The sequence below is a fragment of the Equus przewalskii genome, chromosome 6 (assembly GCF_037783145.1).
Source record: "Equus przewalskii isolate Varuska chromosome 6, EquPr2, whole genome shotgun sequence".
Classification (NCBI taxonomy): Eukaryota; Metazoa; Chordata; class Mammalia; order Perissodactyla; family Equidae; genus Equus; species Equus przewalskii.
The window spans coordinates 5,876,305-5,902,257 of NC_091836.1; the positions used below are offsets into that span (position 1 = coordinate 5,876,305).

At 55.5% G+C, this 25,953-nt stretch overlaps 1 protein-coding gene across 1 annotated transcript in view; it reads right to left on the minus strand.

The window, feature by feature from the left end:
- The window catches only part of FBN3 (fibrillin 3), a 63,288-nt gene that overhangs the window by 24,159 nt on the left and 13,176 nt on the right, over positions 1–25,953 (minus strand). Inside the window, exons 15-41 of the mRNA XM_070622884.1 lie at positions 25,596–25,718; positions 25,215–25,490; positions 24,862–24,915; positions 23,239–23,364; positions 23,028–23,153; positions 21,378–21,497; positions 21,097–21,234; positions 20,898–20,948; positions 20,516–20,641; positions 18,639–18,863; positions 18,349–18,474; positions 17,943–18,071; positions 16,768–16,893; positions 15,678–15,803; positions 15,437–15,559; positions 15,157–15,282; positions 14,030–14,155; positions 12,599–12,721; positions 12,342–12,464; positions 11,751–11,876; positions 11,510–11,632; positions 10,697–10,819; positions 10,187–10,348; positions 9,230–9,298; positions 7,983–8,108; positions 931–1,056; positions 404–553 (exon numbers count right to left, since the gene is read on the minus strand). Of these exons, the coding sequence (XP_070478985.1) occupies positions 404–553; positions 931–1,056; positions 7,983–8,108; positions 9,230–9,298; positions 10,187–10,348; positions 10,697–10,819; positions 11,510–11,632; positions 11,751–11,876; positions 12,342–12,464; positions 12,599–12,721; positions 14,030–14,155; positions 15,157–15,282; positions 15,437–15,559; positions 15,678–15,803; positions 16,768–16,893; positions 17,943–18,071; positions 18,349–18,474; positions 18,639–18,863; positions 20,516–20,641; positions 20,898–20,948; positions 21,097–21,234; positions 21,378–21,497; positions 23,028–23,153; positions 23,239–23,364; positions 24,862–24,915; positions 25,215–25,490; positions 25,596–25,718 (3,498 nt within the window). The remainder of the gene's footprint in view (positions 1–403; positions 554–930; positions 1,057–7,982; positions 8,109–9,229; positions 9,299–10,186; positions 10,349–10,696; positions 10,820–11,509; positions 11,633–11,750; positions 11,877–12,341; positions 12,465–12,598; positions 12,722–14,029; positions 14,156–15,156; positions 15,283–15,436; positions 15,560–15,677; positions 15,804–16,767; positions 16,894–17,942; positions 18,072–18,348; positions 18,475–18,638; positions 18,864–20,515; positions 20,642–20,897; positions 20,949–21,096; positions 21,235–21,377; positions 21,498–23,027; positions 23,154–23,238; positions 23,365–24,861; positions 24,916–25,214; positions 25,491–25,595; positions 25,719–25,953) is intronic.

The following is a 25,953-nucleotide window of genomic DNA, read 5'->3' on the forward strand; positions in this document are numbered from 1 at the left end:
CTTCCTCATCCTGACCGACATTTCGTCCACTCAGCCCAAAGCTTCCCCGAGTCTTCCCCTTCCCCAGCTCATGGGGCGCCTGGTTCCTCAAACCAGTTGTGCATTTTCTTTCTGGCCCCAGGCACTCACCAACCCCCCGAAATAGTCTGTGAGACGTCAAGAACCTTTACCACCAATGAAGGCTTCCCCAATTATCCTGAATCCAGCAAATCTGCAAAACGGAAGGAAGGAAACCTCACCCACCCTAACAGCATTGATTTCCATACACTGGGGCATAATTGTAACTCTTCGGCTTGGATCAGAACAACGCAGACTAATCGGGGACCCCTAAGCGGGATGTGCCTCCTTAAACATCGCACCGAAAAGGGCCAAGCTGGAAAGAAGGCAGAGGAGGGGCACTCACGGCTGGCAGGGGTGGGGCAGGCCTCGCAGGGTCTATTCCAGGCCTGGCCAATGTTGTAGGAGCAGCAGCACATCTTCCGGGTCATGTTAAAGGCCAGCTCATTCCAACAGGTACCATTGTAGTGCCGGAAGCAGACACTCTTCCTCATGTCTGCAGTTGGGGTGGGGAGATGAGTGTCAGTAAGAAACACCCAAGCCAGAGGGAGAGAGAGCCAGACATGTGGAAAATCATTCACAAAATAACTGGCCTGACATCTCTCCCCCAACACACTTGGGGGTGCCATTCACGTTTTAGCCTTTGTTGGGCAGTGCACAACCTGGACAACCATTCATGGCAGCCCTGGGCCCCTGAGACCTGCAGCCTCGTTCAACGCTGCATACCAGCATCTCAGATACACTCACCCTCCTTCTCTCTCCTCCCCCAGCATGCCTCTGCACACTCTTCCAAGGCTTGAGACTCCCAGACTCCCTTCCACACCCGGTGCTGATTGCACAACTTCTGGTGTTCCCCATCATCACGCTCCGTACCCATGCAGTTGTTGCCGCCATTGACTTGCAGGTATTCCGCAGGGCAGACACATGTGTAGTTCCCCAGAGTGTTGTAGCAGGTCCCAGGGCCACAGATGCCCGAGTGCACAGAGCATTCGTCGATGTCTGCAGAGGAGGGAGGGGCAGTGTCCCAGAACCGTCCGGATAACTCCCCATCCCAGGGCTGGTGGAGCCACTTCACTACGGGCTTGAGTTTGGTTTCAAGATTAGTTTAAAATGCACAAACATGTTAGTGATATGGAAAGATACGACATGGTGTTAAGCGGAGGAAAAGGTTTACTATGATCCCACTTCTGTTAAGAAAAAATATAATGAAAATGGACCATTCTTTTTCACCATTCACCAAAATAAACTCAAAATGGATCAAAGACCTAAAGCTGAGACCTGAAACCATAAGGCTTCTAGAAGAAAATGTAGGCAGTACACTCTTTGACATCAGCATTAAAGGATCTTTTCGGACACCATGTCTTCTCAGACAAGGGAAACAATAGAAAGAATAAACAAATGGGACTTCATCAGACTAAAGAGCTTCTTCAAGGCAAGGGAAAACAGGATTGAAACAAAAAAACAACCCACTGACTGGGAAAAAATATTTGCAAGTAATGCATCTGACAAAGGTTTACTTTCCATAATATATAAAGAACTCACACAACTCAACAACAAAAAATCAAACAACCTGATCAAAAATGGGCAGGAGACATGAACAGACATTTCCCCAAAGAAGACATACGGATGGCCAACAGGCACATGAAAAGATGTTCATCATCGCTGATCATCAGGGAAATGCAAATCAAAACTACACTAAGATATCACCTTACACCCACTAGAATGACAAAAATATCTAAAACTAATAGTAACAAATGTTGGAGAGGCTGTGGAGAAAAAGGAACCCTCATACACTGCTGGTGGGAATGCAAACTGGTGCAGCCACGATGGAAAGCAGTATGGAGATTCCTCAAATAATTAAAAATAGAACTACCATATGATCCAGCCATTCCACTACTGGGTATCTACCCAAAGAGCTTGAAGTCAGCAATCCCAAAAGTCCCATGCACCCCAATGTTCATTGCAGCATTATTTACAATAGCCAAGACGTGGAAGCAACCAAAGTGCCCATCAACAGATGATTGGATAAAGAAGATGTGGAACATATATACAATGGAATACTACTCAGCCTTAAAAAAGAACAAAATCGTCCCATTTGCAACAACATGGATGGACCTTGAGGGAATTATGTTAAGCGAAATAAGCCAGATAGAGAAGGATAATCTCTGTATGACTCCACTCATATGAGGAATTTAAACATGTGGACTAAGAACAGTTTAGTGGATACCAGGGGAAAGGTGGGTTGGGGGGTGGGCACGAGGGGTGAAGGGGTGCACCTACAACATGGCTGACAAACAATAATGTACACTGAAATTTCACAAGATTGTAACCTATCATTAACTCAATAAAAAATAATAATAAAAAAAAGAAAAAATATGACCTGAGCCCATGAGTTAATTATATTATCATCAAGATGAGGGCAATCCTGTCCTTCCTAACGTGAGGTGAGAGGAAGTGAGCGCCCCATGGAGGAAGCATTTTTGAAAAAATAAAGTTGATTCTCAAGCTGATCAATTCTCTCGTCCAGAGGCAGGAAACTTTTTCCGTAAAGGGAAGAGAGTAAATTATGTTCAGTTTTGAGAGCCAAAAAATGGTCTGTGACATAGCTCTTCCCTCTGCTGTTGGGTGTAAAGGCAGCCACAGACCACAGGGAAAGACACCAGCATGGCTGTGCTCCAAAAAAACTTGATTTATGGACAGTGACATGTGTATTTCATGTAATTTTCATGGGTCACAAAATATTATTCTTTGGATTTTTTTCAACCATTTAAAAAGTGTAAAAAGCATTCTTTTTTTTTTTTTTTTGAGGAAGATTAGCCCTGAGCTAACTACTGCCAATCCTCCTCTTTTTGTCGAGGAAGACTGGCCCTGAGCTAACATCCGTGTCCATCTTGTCTCTACTTTATACGTGGGATGCCTACCACAGCATGGTGTGCCAAGTGGTGCCATGTCCGCACCTGGGATCCAAACCGACAAACCCCAGGCCGCTGAGAAGTGGAACATGCGCACTTAACCACTGAGCCACCGGGCCAGCCCCCATGTAAAAAGCATTCTTAGTGGGCTGCACAAAAACAGCTGGTGGAACATGGGTGTGCGAGGAGAGACAGCATTAAAAATGGGAGAGTAGGGAACACCAGGGCTCCATTCCTCCACAAAAACCACGATTGAGTTGGCAAAAAAAATTGACAAAGTCAATTTCTGCAGGACTCTGAAATCTGGTCAAAAACTTACAGTAACCAGGGGGTCTGATATATAGGATAGGATATCCTAAAGGACCCACAAAATAAAAACCATTAGAGCTGCTAAAGGAAGTCAGCGTGGTTGCAGAATACAAGATCAACATGCAAATATTAGGTGTATTTCCATCTCCTACCAAGGAGCAACTGAAAAGAAGATTTTAAAAATTCTGCTCATAATAGCATCCAAAAAAATTAAACACTTAGGAATAAATTTGACCTAAGAGGCACAAGACTCGAACACTGAAAACTACAAAACATGACTGCAAAAAATTAGAAAGAAGACCTAAATAAGTGGAAAGGTATCCTGGTACAAGGATGAGAAGACTTATTATTTTTAAGGTGGTGATACTCCTCAAATCAATTTACAGATTCAACGTAATTGCCAACAAAATCTCAATGACAGAAATGGAAAAGCTGACCCTGAAGTTCGTATGGAATTACGAGGGAGCCCAAATAGCCAAAAAGAATCTTGAAAAAGAAAAACAAAGTTGGGGTATTCACACTTCCCAATTTCAAAACTTCCAGCACTACAATAATCAAAACAGTGGGGCATTGGCATCAGGAGAGACATGTGAGTCAATGGAACAGAATTTAGAGCCCAGAAATAAACCCTTATGTCTACGGTCAACTGATTTTGACATGACCATTCAATGAGGAAAGAGTCTCTTCAACAGGTGGTGCTGGGAAAACTGGATATACCCACATGCAAAAGAATGGCATTGGATCCCTACCTCACGCCATATACAAAAATTAACTCAAAATAGATAGGAGACCTAAACGTAAGAGCTAAAACTATAAAACTCTTAGAAGAAAACATAGGGGTCCATCTTAATGACCTTGTATTTAGCAATGGGTTCTTGGATAAGAACCCAAAAGCACAAGCTACAAGAGAAAAGAAAAAACAGATACATTGAACTTCATCAAATTAAAACCTGCCGTGGATCAAAGGATGCTCTCAAAGCAGTGAAAAGATAACCCACAGACTGGGAGAATCTATTCACAAATCATGTATCTGATAAGAGTCTTGTACCCAGAATGTATAAAGAACTATTACAACCCACCAATAAGAAGACCAACAGTCCAGGGCAACAAAAGACCCCAAATTGCTAAAGCAGTCCTGAGAAAGAAGAACAAAGCCAGAGGCATCACAATCCCTGACTTCAAAACATACTACAAAGCTACAATAATCAAAACAGCATGGTACTGGTACAAAAACAGGTGCACAGATGAATGGAACAGAAGTGAAAGCCCAGAAATTAAACCACACATCTATGGACAGCTAATCTTCAACAAAGGAGCTGAGGACCTACAATGGAGAAAAGAAAGTCTCTTCAACAACGGTGCTGGGAAAACTGGACAGCCACATGCAAAAGAATGAAAATTGACCATTCTTTTTCACCATTCACCAAAATAAACTCAAAATGGATCAAAGGCCTAAAGATTAGGCCTGAAACAATAAGTCTTCTAGAAGAGAATATAGGCAGTACACTCTTTGACATCAGTTTCAAAAGAATCTTTTCGGACACCATAACTCCTCAGACGAGGGAAACAATAGAAAGAATAAACAAATGGGACTTCACCAGACTAAAGAGCCCCCTCAAGGCAAGGGAAAACAGGATTGAAACAAACAAAAAAAAACCCCACTAATTGGGAAAAAATATTTATAGGTTATTTATCTGACAAAGGGTTAATCTCCATAAAATAAAGAACTCACACAACTCCACAACAAAAAATCAAACAACCTGATCAAAAATGGGCAGGGGACATGAACAGACATTTCTCCAAAGAAGATCTACTGATGGCCAATAGACACATGAAAAGATGCTCATCATCACTGATCATCAGGGAAATGCAAATCAAAACTACACTAAGATACCACCTTACACCTGTTAGAATGGCATAATCTTAAAACAAAACAAAAAGTGACAAATGTTGGAGAGTTTGTGGAGAAAAAGGAACCCTCATACACTGTTGGTGGGAATGCAAACTGGTGCAGCCACTATGGAAAACAGTATGGAGATTTCTCAAAAAGTTAAAAATAGAAATACCTTATGACCCAGCCATCCCACTATAGGTATCTAACCAACAAACTTGAAATCAGCAATTCCAAAAGTCCCAGGCACCCCTATGTTCATCGCAACATTATTTACAATAGCCAAGACGTGGAAGCAACCTAAATGCCCATCAACTGATGATTGGATAAAGAAGATATGGTATATATATACAATGGAATACTACTCAGCCATAAAAAAGGACAAAGTCGTCCCATTCACAACAATATGGATGGACCGTGAGGCTATTATGTTGTGTGAAATAAGCCAGACAGAGAAAGACGAACTCTGTATGACTCCACTCATAGGTGGAAGTTAAACATAGAGACAAAGAGAACTGATCGGTGGTTACCAGAGGAAAGGGGGCGGGGGTGGGGGGAGGGCACAAAAGGTGAAGTGGTGTACCTACAACATGACTAACAATAACGTACAACTGAAATTTCACAAGGTTGTAAACTATCATAATCTTAATAAAAAGTTAAAAAAAAAAAAAGACCAACAGTCCAATTTAAAAATGGGCAAAGGACCTAACTAGACGTTTCTCCAGAAAAGATATACAAACGGCTAATAAGCACATGAAAAGATGCTCAACCTTATCAGTCGTGAGGGAAATGCAAATCAAAACAGCAATAAGACACCACTTCACACCCACTAGGTTGACATAACTTTAAACAACGGAAAATCACCAGTGTCCATGAGGATGTGGAGAAACTGGAACCCTCGTGCCTTGCTGGTGGGAATGTCAAATAGTGCAGCCGCTTTGGAAAACAGTTGGGCTGTTCCTCAAAAGGTCAGTGGAATGACCATACAACCCAGTGATTTCAGGAGTGAGCCAAAGTCTTGGACAAGGACCAGCTACAGAATTTGCCCAGTGCAAAATGAAAATCGGGGCTTCCTTGTTCAAAATATGGGAAGAATTTCAAGATGGCGACAGTGAGCATGAAGCCAACTCTAGGGCCCTTGGAGTACGCAGCCCTGTGCTACTGAACAAGTCTCGTGCCTGTAAGTCTGGCTGCTGTGGAGGGCTGATATGACCAGAGCCCTCAAGTCAGAGACTGGCCCTTCAAGGCTGCACATCCAAAGTCAACGTCAGGTTACAATCTCCCCACCCCATGATGGTCAAGTAACGCAGGACACCGCCATATTTTTGGCTAGGATTTCTCTCCTTTTCCCTTGATGCTCTAAGGCATGGGGGAGGCAGGAAGGGATGGGATATATTTCAAGTATTTTGGATTCTTATTCTAGTGTGACAGCTCCCACTTCCATGTACAAAGGAAATCGGTCTTTTAATCTCAGATCTCTCCCTTCCTTCACCATTTCCTTGAGTTCCTAAACAGTGTTGCTCAGAGAAAAAGATGTGTGCCCTTGTGTGCTGATGTCGGCGTCTGGCTGCGTGGAAGTACTTAGTTAATGTTGTTGAAAGGAAGCAAAAGAATGGATGGAGGGGTGGGTGGATGGATGATGGATGGATGGATGGATGGGTGGATGGGTGGGTGGATGGATGGGTGGATGGATGGATGATGGATGGGTGGATGGATGGGTGGATGGATGGGTGGATGGATGGATGGATGATGGATGGGTGGACGGATGGATGGATGGGTGGATGGATGGACAGGTGGATGGATGGTTGGACGGGTGGATGATGGATGGATGGGTGGATGGACGGGTGGATGGATGGATGATGGGTGGATGGATGGGTAGATGGATGGGTGGATGGATGTGTGGATGGATGGATGGATGGGAGGATGGATGGGTGGATGGATGGACAGGTGGATGGATGGGTGGACAGGTGGATGATGGATGGATGGATGGATGGGCAGATAGATGGATGGATGATGGATGGGTGGGTAGAGGGGTGGATGGATGGATGGACAGGTGGACAGGTGGATGGGTGGGTGGATGGATGGATAGATGGATGGGTGGATGGATGGATGGGTGGGTGGATGGGTGGGTGGATGGGTGGATGGGTGGATGGGTGGATGGGTGGATGGATGAGTGAGTGGATGAATGTGGTTCTTTGCACTGGAAGGGCTCATTGGAAGGCGTGAACATCAAGACGGCTGGGCTCAAAGCCAGTTTCCATCACTTACTAGCTGAGGTCTCTGCACAAGCCACTTAACCTCCCAGAGGCTCAGTTTCTGCATCTGAAAAATGGGATCATAATAGGGAACGAGAGCTCCCTCACTGGGCTGGTGAGGTGAATGAATGAATGACAGGTGAGGATGCTCAGCACAGGGGTGACACACAGTCACGGACACCAGTGAACTGCTGGGAGTTACTAAGACGTGCAAAAGAGAACAGTAAGGAGACAAGTGAAGGGATGCTTGAAGGAGAGGTGGGGCTGTTCCTTTGTGTCTTTCCCTTCCCGCTTTTATCTCTGGGTCTTGCTCAGCTTTTGCTCAAAGGAGGAGGGGCGTGGCTGCTATATTAAGGCCAGGTTATTTCAGAGCGGGGAGGTCAGAGGTCAGGCAAGCAGAGCCAAGGATAGACCAGGGCATTCGGATGAGACCTTCTCCATCCTTCCAGCCGGCCCCAGGCAGCCAGGCAGGTGAGCAGGCTCCTGGGGGCATTTGAGGCCCCAGCACCTGAGGAGGAAGTGAGGCTGCGTGGGGAAGCGGGGAGGGTCCGTGCTCACCCTCACAGATACGCGTGTCCTCATTGAGGTGGTAGCCGACTGGGCACTCGCACTGGAAGCTGCCGAAGGTGTTGACACAGTCGCCCCCCTGGCACAGCCCCGGGAGCTCCTGGCACTCGTTGATGTCTGTCAGGAAGCGAGGAGGCCGTCCTTGGAAGCTAAATCCGAGCAGAGGACTCGGGAGACACCCAAGCCCTGCCCTGGGCTCTCCAGGGCCCTGGAGGAGCCGGTCCTGCTTCTTCAAGAACACCAAGTGCTGTCGGATATCTCGAGGGCTCAGGCCAGGGCTTATCTTGGAGGCTGCTTATCTCTGGGGTCAATGTCATCCTGAACTCACCCCCTTCCCCTTCATCTGATAGTCTCCATCCTCCCATGCATCCGTCCATCACATGGTTCCCTCTAGATGGGATTCTCCAATCTCATTGCACCTTGTGGACAGAAGGATGGATGGATGGATGGATGGATGGATGGATGGGTGGTTGAATGAACGTGAAAAGAAGTGGATGAGCGAATAAGCAAGAGCGTGAATGGACAAGAATATAGATGAGTAGATGGATGGATGGATAGATAGATGGATGAATAAATGGACGAGGATGGATGGATGGATGGGAGATGGATGGATAAATGGGTAAATGGATGAAGGGAGAAGGATGGGCGGATAGTGGATGGGTGGATAGAGGATGGAGGGGGATGGATGGATAGGTGACTAGGTGGATGCATGAATATAAAAAGTAGTGTCTGAGTAGATAATGGTCAATGGATGAGAAGACGGGTAGGTGAACGGATGGGTGGGGGGACAGGTAGGTGAGCAGATGGATGGACGGATGGATGAGAGGATGGATGGGTGGATATGAAAAGTGGTGGATGGGTGAAAAAGCAAGTGAGTCAATGGATGAGAAGATAAATGAGTGTAGATGGATGAATGGATGGATGGGGAGATGAGTGGATGGATGGATGGATGTCCATGTATATGTGTGTGGAAGGAAGGAAGCGGAATGGAGGAGTGGGGAATGGATGGATGGATGGATGGAGGATGGACCAACAAACCAACATGTGGAAGAAGAGATGGTTGAAATAAGAGAGACAATTCACTCCAAACTAAGAGCACAATCTGGTCTTGCTTCCTGGCCTCCAGGCAGGAGGATCTGGGCGCCCCCAAAGCCGCCCAAGTCTGCCCTCTGGTGAGGCAGGGAGGAGAGACAGGCCAGCCAGCGCGTGCACGGGTAGCTGGTCGGCCAGGAACTCACCTTCCAGGATGACAGTGACGGGGTTGGGCCTGAAGCCCTCGCCACCTGGGCACAGGGTTCTGTACTCAGCTGCAAGGAAAGCGGGCTCTTATGTGGAGCTGGGGTGTGGGGCACTTGGGCACAGCCTGGGGGAAGCAGGGGAGGGGAGGTCCCCCAAGAAGGACTCAAGAGTGGATCACGCATGCCTCCACTGCACCAACGACTCAGCCTTACCTCTTACCTCCTCAGCCTCTTGGGGCCCAGAGACCTCGGCCAAGCCTGAGGGTCCAGTATCTGTGTGTGTGAGCGTGTACCCCGGACATTTTCTCTCTCTCACACACACACACACACACACACACACCTGAATAGGCGGACAGATGTCTCCCTGCCTCTTAGCTGAGGTCTTTGCCCATGCTGTTCCCACTGCCTCGCATACCCTTCCCCCTACTCTGCCTGAAAAACTCCTACTCACCCTTCAAAACCTCATTCAAGCGCCCCTCGTCCTGGGAAGGCTTCCCTAACCCCTCCCTCTCCATAGCTTTCTCCTGAGCCATCATTGCAGCTCAAACAAGCCCTTCAGATAGCTCTACTCTCACAGTCTGGGGACCCTTGGTTTACAGGTGATGGACAGTGTGCAGGGGCCTTGTTCTATCCTTCTCTGGGTCCCCAGGCCCTAGCACACGGCACAGAGGAACTCTCGATGTTTGTTGACTGACTGAGTGAGCGACTGAGTATAAACACACAGAGAAGAATCTGAAGGGAGGGATGGCACAAGCAGACCTTGGAGAGAGGCCCAGCCAACAAAGTGCCAAGAATACGCTGTGTGACCCAGGACAAGGCCCTCCCCGTCTCTGGTTCCCAGCTTCCCTCCCTTAGCAGAGATGACCCCCTAAGCTCCAGGGAGGCCCAGACCACAGCTAGGTCTCTGTGGCTCAGGCCACAGTGCCCGCCTGCCCCAGGCCCGGCCCGGGGACTCACTGGTGTTGGCGGCCGGACACAGCTCGCAGGGGGTGCCCCAGGCCCGGCCCAGAGAGCAGCAGCAGGAGGCTCGGCTCACGCCAACCCCGATCTCAGCAGCGCAAGAAATGCCACCGTCCCCTCGGTCGTGCGTGTCCAGGAAACAGTTCCCGGCCCGGGTGTCTGAACAGGCAGAAAGGGATGGTTAGCAAGTGGCAGAGAAGAAACGGGGTGTGTGTGTGTGTGTGTGTGTGTTTGCACCTGTGTGTGTGCAACTATGTGCACCTGTGTGTGTGCCTGTGTAACTCTGCGTGCACGTGTCCGTGTGCACGTGTGTGTGTGTGCATGTGCAGAGCAGAGGGCTGCATCTCAACAGGTGACGGGACAACCACTCCGGCCGGGGCCCAGCAAAGATCCCACGGGCCAGGAGCAGGTGGACGAAACCAGATGGACAGGCCAAGGGGACCCAGACCACGGCCCCGTCCTGCTCCCTGACCCTGGAGCCCCAGCGGGAGGCAGGGGGGCACTCACCCACACAGCCCACCCCGCTGCGGCTCAGCTCGAAGTCTGGGGGACAGCTGCAGCGGTAGCTGCCGGGCGTGTTGACGCACAGGCCGTTGAAGCAGGTCACGGGGTCAGCACACTCGTTGACATCTGTTGGGGGGGGGAGCACGTCAGCAGGGGGCCCTCCCTCAGCCCCCATCTCCCCCCGCCCCCTGCCTTCCTCCTGGATGCTGGATCCGGGGCTGTGGGCTGAGGCTCTGTCCTCCCCTGGGAAGAGCCCGGGGAACGGCGGCCCCCGCCTGACCCCTCCACTCCCTGCAGTGTTCACTTTGGCAGTGAAGTCTGCCCCTTGGAAGCGCTCCTTGCCCCGGGTCCACACAGCCAACGTTGAAAACCAACGTTTTCAAGGCGCCTGTTTGTACAAACAAAGTTTCGCCGGCACACGGCCACGTCCATTCATTCCCCTCGCGCCTGCGTCTGCTTTCGAGCTTCGACGGCAGAGCCGAGTGGTTGCAACAGAGGCTGTGTGACCCTCCCCCAAACTGAAAATATTTACTATCTGGCCCCATCCTGACAAAATCTGCGGACCTGTTTTAAACACACCGGCGCCAGACCATTTGGAGGGTCACGGGGGAGCACGATTTCATTCATTCGAGGCATTTATTCAGAGGATGACAGATACCAGCTAAGAAGCTTAATGGGAACAGGAGCGCTATTGGAGATGGGGGTCAGACGAGGCCGCCCCAGGAGACAACAGTGGAGAAGAGATCTGAGTGACCTGTGCCCCCTCCCCGCCCCCACTCTCGCGTCCCCTTGCCCCCCTCTTTGCTGCCCCCTCACCTGTGCAGTTGCTGCCACTACGGTCCAGCTCGTAGCCCTCATCGCAGACGCAGCGGAACATTCCAGGCAGGTTCTCACAGCTCCCAAACACACAGAGGTTCCCCAGGACACACTCGTCCACGTCTGTGGGGACCCCGGGTCAGACCGCCCCGCCTGGCAGCCCACCCCGGCCGCCCCCAGTGCCAGCAGGCTGCAGGGACCCGCCCGCCCTGTCCCCCACCCTGGCAGCCCCAGGCCTCACCCTGGCAGGCCCGGTGGTCCTCCGTGGGGCTGAAGCCCATCTCGCATTCGCAGCGGTAGCCGCCGGGGACATTGAGACACTGCCCGTTCTCGCAGAGGTCCACGTCCTCCGCACATTCGTCTCTGTCTGAGGGGCCCCAAGAGGCAGAGTGGGGGCCAGCTGGCCAGGACGCGCAGGGCAGGCGGGGGGCGGGTCCCCATCACTTGTACCCTTCACCGTCACCCAGGATCCCAGGGAGCAGGCAAGTAGCACTGAGAACTCGGACCCCGACTCGGTGAGCAGGTGACCAAGTCAGGGCCAGGGGAAGGAGAGGGGACCTGGTCACTCAGGATCCATGGTGGAGGGAAGTCGGCAGGTGCTCCCCACGTCCAGCAGGCTCCACACATTCAGAGCCCGGGGCGGAGGACCACCCCCCGTGACTCTGAGCCTGGCCCCCGTGGGCTGAGGACACATGCTTTCAGCGTCCACGGAGCCGTGGGTGAACCGGTGCGAATCGGGACGCCAACTGACCGCTGCAGCCACCGTGCAGTCCAATCCACGTGGCCGTCCCCTCGGGGCCCCTCCTGCCCTCCCCCCACCCCCCGACCTCACCTTCGCAGGAGAAGCCGTCCCCGGCGAAACCCCAACGGCAGGCGCAGCGGTAGGAGCCGGGGACGTTCAGGCAGTCAGCTCTGGGGCTGCACCGGTGCTCCCGGAAGGCGCATTCGTCCAGATCTGCAGGAGACGGAGCCCGGGGCCCCCCAGGTGTGTGCATTGGGGGGCTGCAGGGGGGAGGGCAGACCCTCCGATCTGGGGCCCCCGACCTCCGTCAGCTGCTCTGCCTGGACCTGCCGCCCCCGGGCACTCACCGTGGCACTCGAAGCCATCCCCCGCCCAGCCCGGCTGGCACCTGCAGGCGAAGCTCCCGGGGACGTTGAAGCAGGAGGCATGGCTGTCACAGCTGTGTCCCCCAAGCGCACATTCGTCCACGTCTGAGAGGGGAGGGACCCAGTCACAGGAGGGGCAGGGCCAGGAGACAGGAGGAGGACACAGCAGCCCCGTGAGGCCTGGGCCTCGAAGAAATAGGGCTTTGGGGGCAGAGCGGGGACACTGAAGTGTAGTCGTAGGAGACAGAGCAGGGACCTCCCCCCCTTGGGGAGGGCTGGCCCAGAAATGGCCCCCCGCCTCCAGATGCTTCCACCTTCACCCAGAGCCCAAGAGGGAAACCTGAAAATCCAAGAGGCACGACCCCCAGCAGCCCTCAGAAATGTCTTGAAATGGCAGCATGAGAGACTCAGGGCAGACGCTAAGAGTAACCGTCCTAAGGAACACGGCCCCCTCTCTCTACAGTAGGATTTCCAGTCCTCGGTCAGTCCTGCATCATCCTTCTGCTCTCTGCCCCATTTCTCCATCACCCAACTGAGCTATTGTGGACTGAACGGGTCTTCACACCGCCTCCTGTTTTCACTGACAATGCATTTTAAAAGAAAATTTCCGAACGACACCAACAGCCCCTGAGAAGCCCTGCATTTGACGCTCTGTGACGTGACACTTGATTCTGGTCCACGTTAAAATCACTGCTTAATTTTAGCAGGCAGAACAGTGTCCTCCAAAAACGCACGTTCGAGTCCTAACTCCCGGAACCTGGGAACGGGAACTTATTCAGAAATAGGATCTTTGTGGGTGTCACCAAGGGGAGAGGAGGTCGCCCTGGATTACGGGGACCCTGCCCCAGGGACGGGGGTCCTTAGAAGCAGAGGGAAATCTGGACAGACACAGAGAGAACGTGACGTGATGACGAGACACGGAGACTGGAGTGACGCGTTTACGGACCAAGCATCTCCAAGGGCCGGGGGCCAACAGAGCCCGGGAGAGGGGCACGGAGCTCCCCCAGAGCCCCCAGGAAGACGGGCTTGATTTTGCACTTCTGGCTCCAGAACTGTTCTGGAGAGAGAATACATTTCTGTGGTTCTGAGCCACCTGGCTTGTGGTCACATCACGGCTGCCCTGGGAGGCTAAAAGGATAAGCGTTGAAATGCTGAAATGTTTGTCCCTGTGTCGCTGAAAATCATCAGGCTGCGGACCCTGGGGGCTCCAGAGCGGCCCCCCGGAGGGCTGTGGGTTAAGAGGAGCCCGGGGCTCTGGACTGGGTCCTGTTCCTGATTGAACACTAGGACCCACCCCTGGAATCTTTAAGAATGACGTCTGGTCTTGCTCTGCCCCGAGCGACGCGGCAGACCCCATGACCCCAGCTGGCCCCTCGGGGCCCCCTCGGCCCGCACCGCTGACCGCCGGCTCACCGGAGCAGCCCGTGGCCCCCTTCCTGATGACGTAACCCGGCTGACAGTGGCAGACAAAGGATCCCTTTGTGTTCTCGCAGGCCCCGTGGAGGCAGATGTGGGGGTTCAGGTCACACTCGTTCACGTCTGTGGGGACAGAGACCGTGACGCCTGAGCGCTCGGTGAGGGGATGACGGGAGAGGAGGCAGGTGAGGGGGGATGGGGTTGCACCAGCATCGCACCAGCTTTGGGGTTCTCTTTGCCCATCTCCAGGGCCAGGGAGCTCCCTCGGGCCCCAGCACTGGGCAGCTGCGTTACGCCAACATTTTACAGAGCATGCTCCATGGAACACACTGGGCCCGCGTTCCCCGAAGGATTTTATAGCCGAACACATTTAGAAAACTCTGAGTCAGACCAAGCTAACTGGATTTTTCTCCTGCAGACCTTTTCAGAGCCTTTATGCTGAGGAGAACCTGCAACAAGGGCATGGAGTTGGGAGCAGTCCCTATTTTCTCTGGTCCCGGACCCATAAGTGCTCGCTAAGACTTCTGCGATCTGGAGCTCTCCCAGCTGCCCTGGGCTAGACACGTCTCCTTGGCACCGAGTTACATTCTTCCTTCCTGGAACGTCCCCACTCTGCCCCTTGCTCTATCCTGATGGGCCCCCAGTATACATCGGCCGCCCGGGCCACGTGAGGACCTGCCGCTGAGGGAGGATGATGATGACGGCCCCAGCAGCTTGGGGTCCCCAGGCAGGGCTCAGAGAACACAGTTCTGGGGGGCTTTCCCATCTCGCCCACCTTCCTCTGCGTGACGCCCCTTGGTCTGCAGCGATTTTCAAGTGCAGCCCTCGGAAGCGGGCACAAGCCTGTGTGTGCGTTGGGTATACAGTGAGTGTTCAATAAATGTGCTTCAAAGGAACAAGGTCCGGGCGCCCTGATGCTACAGATGAGACCCCATGGGCTTTGGCACCGGCTCAGGGCGTCGTGGCCACGAGCAGATCGCCGATCGCTACGGCAAAGCCTTGTTCCCCCGCCTGCCTGTGACGGGATGGGACCTGGGGCCTGTCTTGCACACGTGCCTCCTTGTGGGAGGCCTGGTGGCTGAGTTCCCACACTGTCTCCTCCACCCCACGTCCCAGCTCCTCACCAACACATGTCCCCGCGTCCCGCATGGCCACGAAGCCGTCGTAACACAGGCAGCTGTGTCCCCCGGGCACGTTGGTGCACTGGCCGCCCTCGCAGATATCCGGGTTCTCTTCACACTCGTCCACATCTGGGGGGCAGGGGGGCTATGCTGTGGATGGGCCAGGCCAGAGGGGAGCCCAGGGACCCCGCACAGGCTTGGTGGCCAGCCTGGGTCTGGTTGGCTTAGCCGGGGCCGAGCCAGGGTGGGTCGGCAGACGCCTCCTGCTTCGGCACCCACCCACCTGCGCAGGCCCTCCCGTCGGGCATCAGCGAGTAGCCGGGCGCACAGCCGCACCGGTAGCTGCCCTCGGTGTTAACGCAGTGCACGTCACACCCGCCGTTCCCAGTGCCACACTCGTTGATGTCTGCGGGGGCAGAACAGCGGGGGAGAGGGTCCAGCGTGCGGCTGATCTGGGGGCAGGAATGGGGCCGGGGTCCGGGGCCGGGGGCAGGTGCCTATGAGCCGCGGGGACCCCGTCTCACCCACGCAGCCCTGGCGGTCCGGGGTGCTCTGGAAGCCGGCGTGGCAGGAGCACTGGAAGGCGCCGATGACGTTGACGCAGTGGCCGTGGGGACACAGGCCATCCCTCAGGGAGCACTCGTCGATGTCTGGGGGGAGTGCACGGCTGGCGGGGGCCCGGCGAGAGCTGGTGGGCGAGGGGCCCCCAGCGAAGGGCGGGCTGGGCCCCACCAGCCATCTGCTTGACCCTGAGACCCTCGGACACGTGCACACGCCGAGGCGCTCACATGACACACCCTGTGGGTGTGTCTACACACTCACGAACACACTCTCACACAGTCACCCTCTGTAAACACACATCCACACCGATATACATGTCCACGTGCACGTTCATAGGCTCACACACACATACCTCCTCATGCCCGCTCACATGCAATCACCCTCAGTAGATACCATTCACAATCAAATGCACACTCACTGCCATGTGTACACTCACGTGGGTGCACAAATTCACCTCACACCTACTGACAGGTGCATATGCTTGCCCTTGTGTAAATACACAGCCAGATACACACTCACACTCTTGCACACTCATGCAGACTCACAAACAACCCTTGCATGCACGCACATGCAAACACACTTCCCCTCGACACACATCTACACTCACACCCTTTAACACTCACAGATCCACAAACACACCCTCATACCCACTCACCCACAAACACACTCACCCACGTGCAAACACATATTTACACCCACACACTCTCACAGCTCATGCAGACTCACAAACACACACACAGGTACACTCACCCTTGTGGAGACACACATGTACACACTCACACAGGCTCGCATACAAGCACCCATCACACACTCACTGTGTGGGTAGACACAGTCACAGGTGCACTCACACTTTCTCATGCCCACACACACATAAACACTCCCTCCATCTCACACCCATGCATAGTCACACTTTACACACACACGGACCCATCCTTGCACACTTGCTTTTCCATTTGCACATTCACACAAAACAGGCTCAAACACACGCTCCCAGTATCTCACTCAAACCACTCACACTCACTCCCCCACTTGCACACCCGGTTGCACGCTCACCCTCACAGGCTGTGCGCTGGGCCGTCAGTGCGTGTCCAGGGGGACACTGGCAATCGTAGCTCCCATCCGTGTTGGTGCAGGTGCCGCCCCGGCACAGCCGCGGGTCCCGCGCACACTCATCCACATCTGGGCGTGTGGGGAGAGAGCAGGTGTGAAGGTGCTGAGCCGGGAGGGCACGAGGGCTCCAGGAGCTGCCTGTGGACTCCCCGGGGTGCCTGGAGGCTTGGGCTCAGGCAACCAGGGGAGCAGGGTTGGCGCTGGGAGGAGCAGGGACAAGTCATCCAGGGAGCGAGCTGCAATTATCAGGAGAATCGGGGCCACAAGACTGACACTCCTGGAGTCGCTGAAGGAGGCCCTCAGAAGCCCCCTCCCTGGTACCCGCACGGGACACAGCAGAAAGGCAAGGCCCAGCCCCACGGGGCATCAGCGCCAGAAGCAGGCAGCCTTGCCCCCCACCTCACCACCCTCCTCGCACTCCAGCCTCCCATGCTTCCTTCTACCCCTCAGGCTCACCTCAGGGCCTTGGCACACGCTGTTCCCTCCACCTGGCCCTCTGCACAGCAGCTCCTTCTAGCCCTCAGGCTCACCCCAGGGCCTTTGCACATGCTGCTCTCCCTCCAGGCTACTCTTTCAGCCCCTCTTCACCCCATTTACTCCCACTCTCTCAGCCACAACCTCAAGCCCCACAGAACAGGGTACATCCCGGGGGTCCACGCTCCCACCCCACCATGTGGCCCCTCTGAGTGCTTCTGACGGTGGCTGCTTCGCATTTCTCTGGGGATTTGTTTTATTAATTAGGTCACAAGCTCTGAAAGAAGGGCCCCCTGCTCCTGCCTTCTGCAGTCCCCTGAGCAGATACACGTGAAACGTTCACTGAGTGAATAAAACAAAGGACGAGGACAAGAGGCTCCTCTCTCCCAGGCCCTCGCGTCTTCTCCCGCCACACCCGCCTGGGAGAACTTGCCCAGATCGTGGTCCCCAGGTCTCCCTTCTGTCCCCCAGACCCAGTGGCTGGCTGCCTTTGGGGACGACGCCGCATGGCGCCCACGCTCGCTGTGTCCCAGCTGGACTACAGCTCCGCACACGCCTGCCCCCTCCGCCCGCATCCGTCACACCAACGTCCCCACCATCCCTCCGCTCGGCCAGGACCCTCGCGGCCCGGCCCAGCCGCCTACCCACGCAGCTCTTCATCAGCACGAAGCCACCCTCGTAGCCGGGGAAACACTCGCACTCGAAGCCGCCCGGGGTGTTGACACAGGCGCCCTGGCCACACAGGTCGGGGGAGATGCGACACTCGTCGATGTCTGTGGAGAGAGGGCACAGGGGCCGGGCCTCCCAGTCTGTAGACACACGCGGCCGCGCGGGAGCCCCAGACGAGCACAGGGAATGCCCCCCCAGCCCGAGGCCCCTGTGCCAGCTTTGACAGCCAGGTCCCTGAGGCCCAGAGAGGGTGGCAACCTGCCCTGGGTCACACAGCAGGCGGGCAGGACAAGAAGCGCCTACAAACTAGCCTTAACGCCATCCGATTGGTGGCCCCTAGCCCCACAGGTGCCCCCCCAAGAGGCAGAGGTGGGCACATACCTGTGCAGTTCCTCTCATGGGCGTCCAGGGCGAAGCCCCCCGCACAGGAGCAGCGGAAGCTGCCCACGGTGTTGCGGCAGGTGCCGTGCACGCAGAGGCTGGGGAACGCTTTGCATTCGTTCACATCTGCGGGGCGGGGCACGGGCTGTCACAGCAACCCGGCATCCCGGGGTCCTTCGCACCTCTGACGGTGCGTGGTTTGCTGACTCTCAAACTCGCTTCCGGCCCCTGGGCCTTTGCCCATGCTGTGCCCTCTCCCCGTCCTCCAGGTTCCCGGAGCCCAGACACACCTTTATAGAAGGGCCGGCCAGACAGGAAGTCCCGGCTGGCAAAGCCCAGCCCCCGGGGACACAGGCTGGCGAACGCTGGGGACTCGGGCTCTGGGCAGGCCTCGCATGCGGCCCCCCACGCGGCGCCCACGGAACAGCAGCAGAGATCCATCCGGTACTTGCCGGGCAGGGCGGCCCCACACACGTCCTCGTCCCAGCGCAGGAAACACGGCTCCAGGCGCACGTCTGTGTGGAGGGACAGTCACCGAGTTCCACCCACCCCTGCCACACGGTGCCCACTGCCACATGGGCTTTACGGCTTCCCTCAGCAGCACCCATCTGAAACATCCCCCTCAACAGGAAGACTGAGATGGGAGAGACTTCTTCATGCTGAGATTTGATGTCATCCAATAAATTTTTTTTTTTTTTTTTTTGGTGAGGAAGATTGGCCCTGAGCTAACATCTGTTGCCCATCCTCCTCTATTTTATATGTGGGACGCCACCACAGCATGCCTTGATGAGCGGTGTGTAGGTCCATGCCCAGGATCCAAACCTGTGAACCCCAGGCAGCCAAAGCGGAGCACATGAACTTAATCACTGTGCCACTGGGCTGGCCCCCAACAACTCTGTTTTAATGATAATAACTCACACTGTGAGGGAGCTTGCTAGGTACTGGGTGCTGCTCTAAGCATATCAATCATCGAATCCTCAAAATCACCCCGAGACGAAAACACTATTATCGTGCCCATTTTACAGGCAAGAAAACAGAGGCACAGAAGGATCAGGCAGCTTGTCCGAGACCATACAGTCAGTAGGAGGTGGAGCCGGGTTCAAACCAGGCCACCCGGCTCCAGCATCTGTGTGTTTAATCTGTGAACAAGACCATCTGAGAGCAGACAAACTGTCCTGAACGCCAGACACGAGGGGCTAAGACAGGGGCCAGTAGACACAGCCCGGGGGCCGGCTGCCTGTCTTTGTAAGTAAAGTTTTATTGACACACAGCTGTGTCCCTTTGTCTCCGTAGTGCCTGTGGCTGTTTTTGCGCTACACGCTGGGGCTGAGTAGCTGCTACAGAGTCCATGCGGCCCACAGAGCCAAAAATACTTATTCTCTGCCCCTTTGCAGAAAAGTGTGCTGACCCCTCGTCCGGGACAACTTTTTCTCTTTGCAAAAGAAACATATGCTTAAGTGGGTCCACTGGAGGATGAGACCCCCTTATAGAATCTTTGGGGGAAATTGGAAGTGCTGAGACACCCACTGGGGTCCTTCTTGGGGTCTCTTGGGCCCAATGCCTCTGTCCAGGGCTAATGGTCACATCGGACCAGCGCGAGCCAGAGTTCGCATCTCTGCACGTCACCCGGCCCTGAATTCAGCACAGGGGGTCCTGCAAGGCAAGGCTGTTTTCTCTTTCCTCAGTGACCTTCCTTCCTTACTCGCATTTTGGGGTCACTGAGAAGACCCGCTGTGCAGCTGAAACTCAGTTTAGAAGAAGATCAGAGTCGAGAAGTGTCACTGGCCCGCCTGCCTTACGGGTGACCAGCCCCGGGGTGCCGACGAGCAGGCTACTAATGAGTCGGTGGGACTACAGAAGGGAAAACTGATAGAACCCGGAGCCCTGTCTGCTGGCCGACACGTGCATTTGGCTAAGAAACTTCCGGTTCAAGACGTTGATGGGGCAAAGCCAAGAAACTCTCATCCAGGGGGAAAAATCTCAGAGCCTTTGAGCTGGATGTGAGCCATTTGGGGAGAGTGTTTGAGCCATGGATGCTGAGGGAGGTGGATGGTCCCAGAGGACTCCCTGGGTCCCTCGTGTTCCTGGAAAGGGTCTCCAGTCGCTGGGCGTGGAGACAGTGAAAGCAGGGCAGATGGCCCTGCATGGGGACCCCGCACGGACTCACCCACGCACAGCCGGCCTGTGGTGTCCAGCGTCAGGCCCTGGGGACACTCGCAGCGGAAGGAGCCGGCGGTGTTGAGGCAACGCCCATTGAGACAGACGCCGGGGAAGACCTCGCACTCGTTCACATCTGGGTAGTGGCAGACAAGGGGAGAGATGAGGGCTGGGGGCTCCCAGGAGCTGGGAGCTCCGGACCCAAGCTGTCCTTGGGGAGGTGGCAGGGCACAGTGCCAGCCTCAGGAGCTGGGGCATTGTGGGGAAGACCAGGGTACCAGGATGGGGAGTCTCTCTCCATCTCAAAGGATTTCAGGGAGGGACCCCAGGCAGCTCCCCTGACACCCACCCGCCCACGTGCAGCTCGAGGGGGACGGCGACGGGGGAATTACCTTCACACGCGAGCCCCTTCATGCGGGCAAAGCCGCGGGCACAGGCGGGGTCTGCGGTTAGAAGAACCAGGACCAGGAGAGGAATCGCTCCCTCCATCCAGACTTGGGGGACCTCTTCCACCCCAGTTCTCTGAAGGGCACCCCGGCGGGCACCGTGGCCGTGCCTGGGAGACCCCTAGGAGCCCATCAGGGGCATTACCCATCTCGCAGCGTCCGCAGGGGCTCCCCCAGGCGGCCCCGAGGGTGGCGCAGCACGCAGACCGCAAGGTGGCTCCGAGCAGGTTCGCCTCGCAGCGGCCATCCTGGACCTTCAGCCAGCAGGTGCCCTTGGTGCTGTCTGGGGACAGAGGGCACCTGGCTCACCTGCCAGCCGCACAGCTGCAAACCAACCCACGGAGGCCCAGCCTCCCCCACCGGGGGGGGGTACACAGAGCTGGGCAGCGGGGCCCCTGGACCCCTGTGAGATCAGGGACCTCTCACCTAGGCACACGGTGCCGGAGGGCCCCAGCCGGCTGCCAGGGGCACATTCGCAGGCGTAGGAGCCGGCCAGGTTCCGGCACATGCCATTCACACATGGGTTGGACAGGCACTCGTCGATGTCTGCGAGGACAGCCCCCACTGGGCCCTGACCTGCGGGAGGGTGAGCCCCACCCGGCCAGGGCCCCCTGCTCCCCCCGGGGCTGCCAGAGCCCAGCGAAGGGTGGTGCAAGTGTGTCCAAGCACGTGCGTGCACAGACAGGGCGTGTGCATGCACAGAAATGGGATGTGCAGGCACGCGTGCATTTGCAGTGAATCGCGTTGTTCACCCCTGCAAGCACGTTGACACACGTGCTCCTGGGAGCGTGCACATGTGAAAAGCACAGAGGAACAGATGCAGTGGGGAATGGCAACCCTCAAGGGTCGGTCATGGCCAAGATAGGACAAGAGTGAGAAGTAGGAAGGAAAACAGAGGACAGAGGCCTGGACGTGGCTGGGGTCAGCTGGGGAAGTGAGGAGCAGGCGGCTGCAGAGGGTGAACAGGACAGGGTCTGAGAAGGGACACGTGGGGGGCTCTGGTGACCTTGGGGACAGAGGACGGTGCTGTGGAAAGCTTTGGCTGTCAGGGGAGGCGGGAAAGAAGATGCAGGCCGGGGAGGTGGGGTCAAGCATGTGTGCATGTGAGTGCGTGTATCCGTGAGTGTGGAAGGGGCTGCAGGACAGGCAAGGTCTTTGCCACCAAGGATATGTGGGCAACAGCAGGCACACGTGCTTGAGCACGTGTGTGTGAGCAAGGATGGGCACATCTTCTGTGGATGTGAGCACCTATGTGTGAGCGTGTGTGAGTGCACAGGTGTGTAGGTCTGTGAGGGTGTGTGTGAGTGCACACATAAGTGTGTGTGACTGTGAGCCTAAGTGTGTGTGAGAGAATGTGGACACACACTCTTCGAGAAGGTGCATGTGAGTGTGTGTGACTGTGTGGGAGTGTCTTCGAGTGTGACTGTGGGTGTGTACATGTATTTTGAGTGCGTACTGGTGTGTGGAACTGAGTGATCTCATGCACACGTGTGAACATCTGAGTGCATGCATAAGGGTGCACCTTTGAGGGTATAACTGTGTGTGGCTGTGAAGACAAGTGTGTAAAGTGTCAGAACAAGTGTGTGTGTGAATGGGGGCATCTCTGGGTTTGAGTGTGCATACTCATGAGTGTGTATAACTGTATGAGACAGAAGATGAATGTATGTATGTCCTCGGGTGTGTGGGAGTGTGAATGTGTGTGTGAAAGTGAGTACACATGCATCTTTCAGCATATGTACGTCTGTGTGTGTACCCACCACATGTGTGTCTGAGTGTGTACCTGTGTGTGTACAGAGCTCCAGAGTGTGTGCCTGCACGTGTGTGCGTCTGTGCATGTACATGCCACACGCAGTGTGTGTAGCCATCTGTGTGTATGAGTGTCTGTGTGTGTACACACCACACACAGCATGTGTAGCTGTCTGTGTGTGCATGCATGTGTGTGTACACCCCACACACAGTGTGTATAGCCATCTGTGTGTGTCTGTGCATGTCCACGTCACATGCAGCGTGTGTAGCCATCTGTGTGTGTGTGTCCGTGTGCATCCACAGGGCACACAGCGTGCTGGGATCCCGTACCTTCGCAGGTTTCCGTGTCCTGCCGGAGGCTGAAGCCCTGGGGACAGGAGCAGCTGTAGCTGCCAGGGCTGTTCCGGCACCAGCCATTGTCACACAGGAGGCTGTTGAGGGCACACTCGTCCACGTCTGCAGGGCGGGGCGGGAGAGTGGGGTGAGGGGTCCGCGCACGGAGGCTCCCCGGGACACCCGCCCGCCCGCGGGGCACACGCACCCCTGCACTCCTTGCCAGCCTCGCCCGCCTCGTAGCCCAGGTTGCAGACACAGCGGTAGCCGCCCCGCAGGTTCTCGCACACGCCGTTGGCACAGACGTCAGGGTCGAGGGCACACTCGTTGATGTCTGCAGCGGGCAGAGGGCATCAGCAGCCGCCCCGGCTCACCAGGGGTCTCCAGAAGCCACGTGTCCCTGGGGCTGGAGCTCCAGCCCAGACCCCGCCTCCTCTCACTCTAGAACAGGATTTCTCAGCACTGGGGCCATTTGAACCTGGAACATTCTCTGCTGGTGGGGGGGGGCGTCCTGGGCACGGTAGGATTCCAAGCAGCAACCCTGACCTCCACCCACGAGACGCCACCGGCATGCTCTCCGATATTTCTCCAGAAATTGCCAAATGTCCCCTGGGGGCAAAACTGTCCCCAGTTTGGAACCCACAGACCAGACATTTGCACAGCAGCAATATAATAAAAATAAAGGAAGTCCCAACTGTTAACTTCACAGGAGGCTTACTGGCTGGTGCCAAGCACGCTGACTCCTCCGACCCTCACGCCACCCCTGAAATGGGTCCTGTTATTATCCTCACTTTACAGACACAGAAACTGAGGCACAGAGAGGGGAAGTAACTCGTCTGAGGTTATTCAATCAGTAAAGGGCATGGGTGGGAGCTGAACCCGGGCATGTGCCTCCAGAATCTGTGCCTTTAACTTGGGGGGGGGAGGGGGAGGACACCTATCCTGCAATGGGAAACAACCGCATCTTAAATCCTTTTATTTCCGCTCAGGCAGAAAGGCTGTTTCAGGAAGGAATGTGTGTGTGTGGGTGTGTGCACATGTGTGTGTGTGTTTGATCAGCAAACAAGTGAAAAAAGACACACATGCAGGGAATTTCCTTCCCCCTCAAGTTGCAACGGTTCAGCTTTGGGCTGAGACCTGCTGGCCACAGGAGATCAGCCAGGGGTCCCCGGGCAGGGACTGGCCAGTCCTGGGGGAATGGGAAGAATCCCGCTGGAGATGGCAGAGCGAGCGGGACAGAAAGGAGGGCTCAGGAGGGAAGGAGATGGCAGGGAGGGGAAGGAGCCATGGGAGGAAGCACGGCTTCCCGCATCCGCCATGTCTGTCACGGGCTGACCTGTGACCCCCAAATCCACACGTTGGAGTCCTGACCCCGAGAACCTCAGTATGTGACCTTATCTGGAGGTAAGGTCCTCACAGAGGCAATCCAGTTAAAACAAGGTCATTAGGGTGGATCCCCCAACGCATGCCAGTATGACTGGTGTCCTTATAAAAAGGGGAAATGTGGACCCAGACTCGCCCCCAGGGAGAACACCATGTGAGGATGAAACCAGAGATCAGAGTGATGCTTCCGCAAGCCAGGGACCACCAAAGATGGCCAGTAGCTAGGAGAGAAGCAAGGAATGGACTCTCCCTTGCAGCCTCCGAGGAAACCCACGCCGCCGACACCTTGATCCCAGACTTTTAGCCTCTGGAACAGCCAGATGATACATTTCCGCTGCTTGTAGCACTTTGTTCCACAGCCCCAGCAAAAAAAAAAAAAAAAAAAAAAAAATACAGGGCCCAACCACAACCCTGCCCCCTGCTGGCTCCCGGCACTGCCCCCACTCACCTCTGCCATCCGCCGTGATGCCGAGTCCACTGCTGCACAGGGCCTGGAACTCAGCTGGGGGGGGGGGGGTAGGGCGAGAGGGGTCATGGCCATTGCTGCCATTATAGGATGTAGCCCAAGGACACGGCCCCTCAGTGTTGAGCAGGAGTCTGGGACTATGATGACCCCGCCATGGGAAGAGCAATTTCCTTCAATCTCTTCTTGGGGAGAGCCCCCAGCGAAGAGAAGCCTCCCCTCCCCATGGGAGCCAAGACCCCCGCCCCCTCATCCCCCAGAGTCATGGACTGGAAGCAAGGATTGATGGAGCGCGGGGCCATGAAAAGCTGGTGGGGGCCGGGCAGCAGGATGCTCACCAGAGTTCTTAGCGGGACACAGCTGGCAGGGCTCCCCAAACCCGTGATCTGGGCTAGCACAGCAACACTCGGACTTGGTGACAGCGCCGGGGAAGGGGCGGGCGCAGGAGCCCTTCTCCAGGGTCCCATAGCACGTGCTGCGCATGTGGGTGTCCACGCACACACGGCCGTCCACACCCACTGCCAGCCCCCCCAGGCAGCGGCAGTGGAACGAGCCCTCGGTGTTCGTGCAGTGGCCGTTCATGCAGATGCCCGGTGTCTGGCACTCGTCGATGTCTACGGAGGCCGCGGGGACACCGCGATGGGTCGCAGCCCCCCTACCTCCACCGCCGGCCCTTCCCGCCTCCCCATCTCTGCCTCTGATCCAGCCTCCAGCCTCACCCATGCAGTAGCGGCCACCGGGCGCCAGCAGGAAGCCGGACTTGCAGAGACACGTGAAGCTGCCGTCCTCGTTGAGACACACGCCGTTGGTGCACATGGTGGTGGTGGCACACTCGTTGTGGTCTGGGGACACCCGGAGAGGCTGGATCCAGGCAGGCGAGGCTGGGTGCTCGCCCCTCCCTGAGTCAGCTCTGCCGTGTGGACCGGCCCCTCCCTCTCGCTTCTCCAGAGCAGAGCCAGAGCTGAGCCCCCCGGGGACCCCTCCCAGGGGCGTGGGAGTCGGACAGGACATCGCTGTCTGACTGTGTCTGCCTGGACATCAGTGTGTCCGCTGGAACGTGAGCTCCCCTGGGCAGGA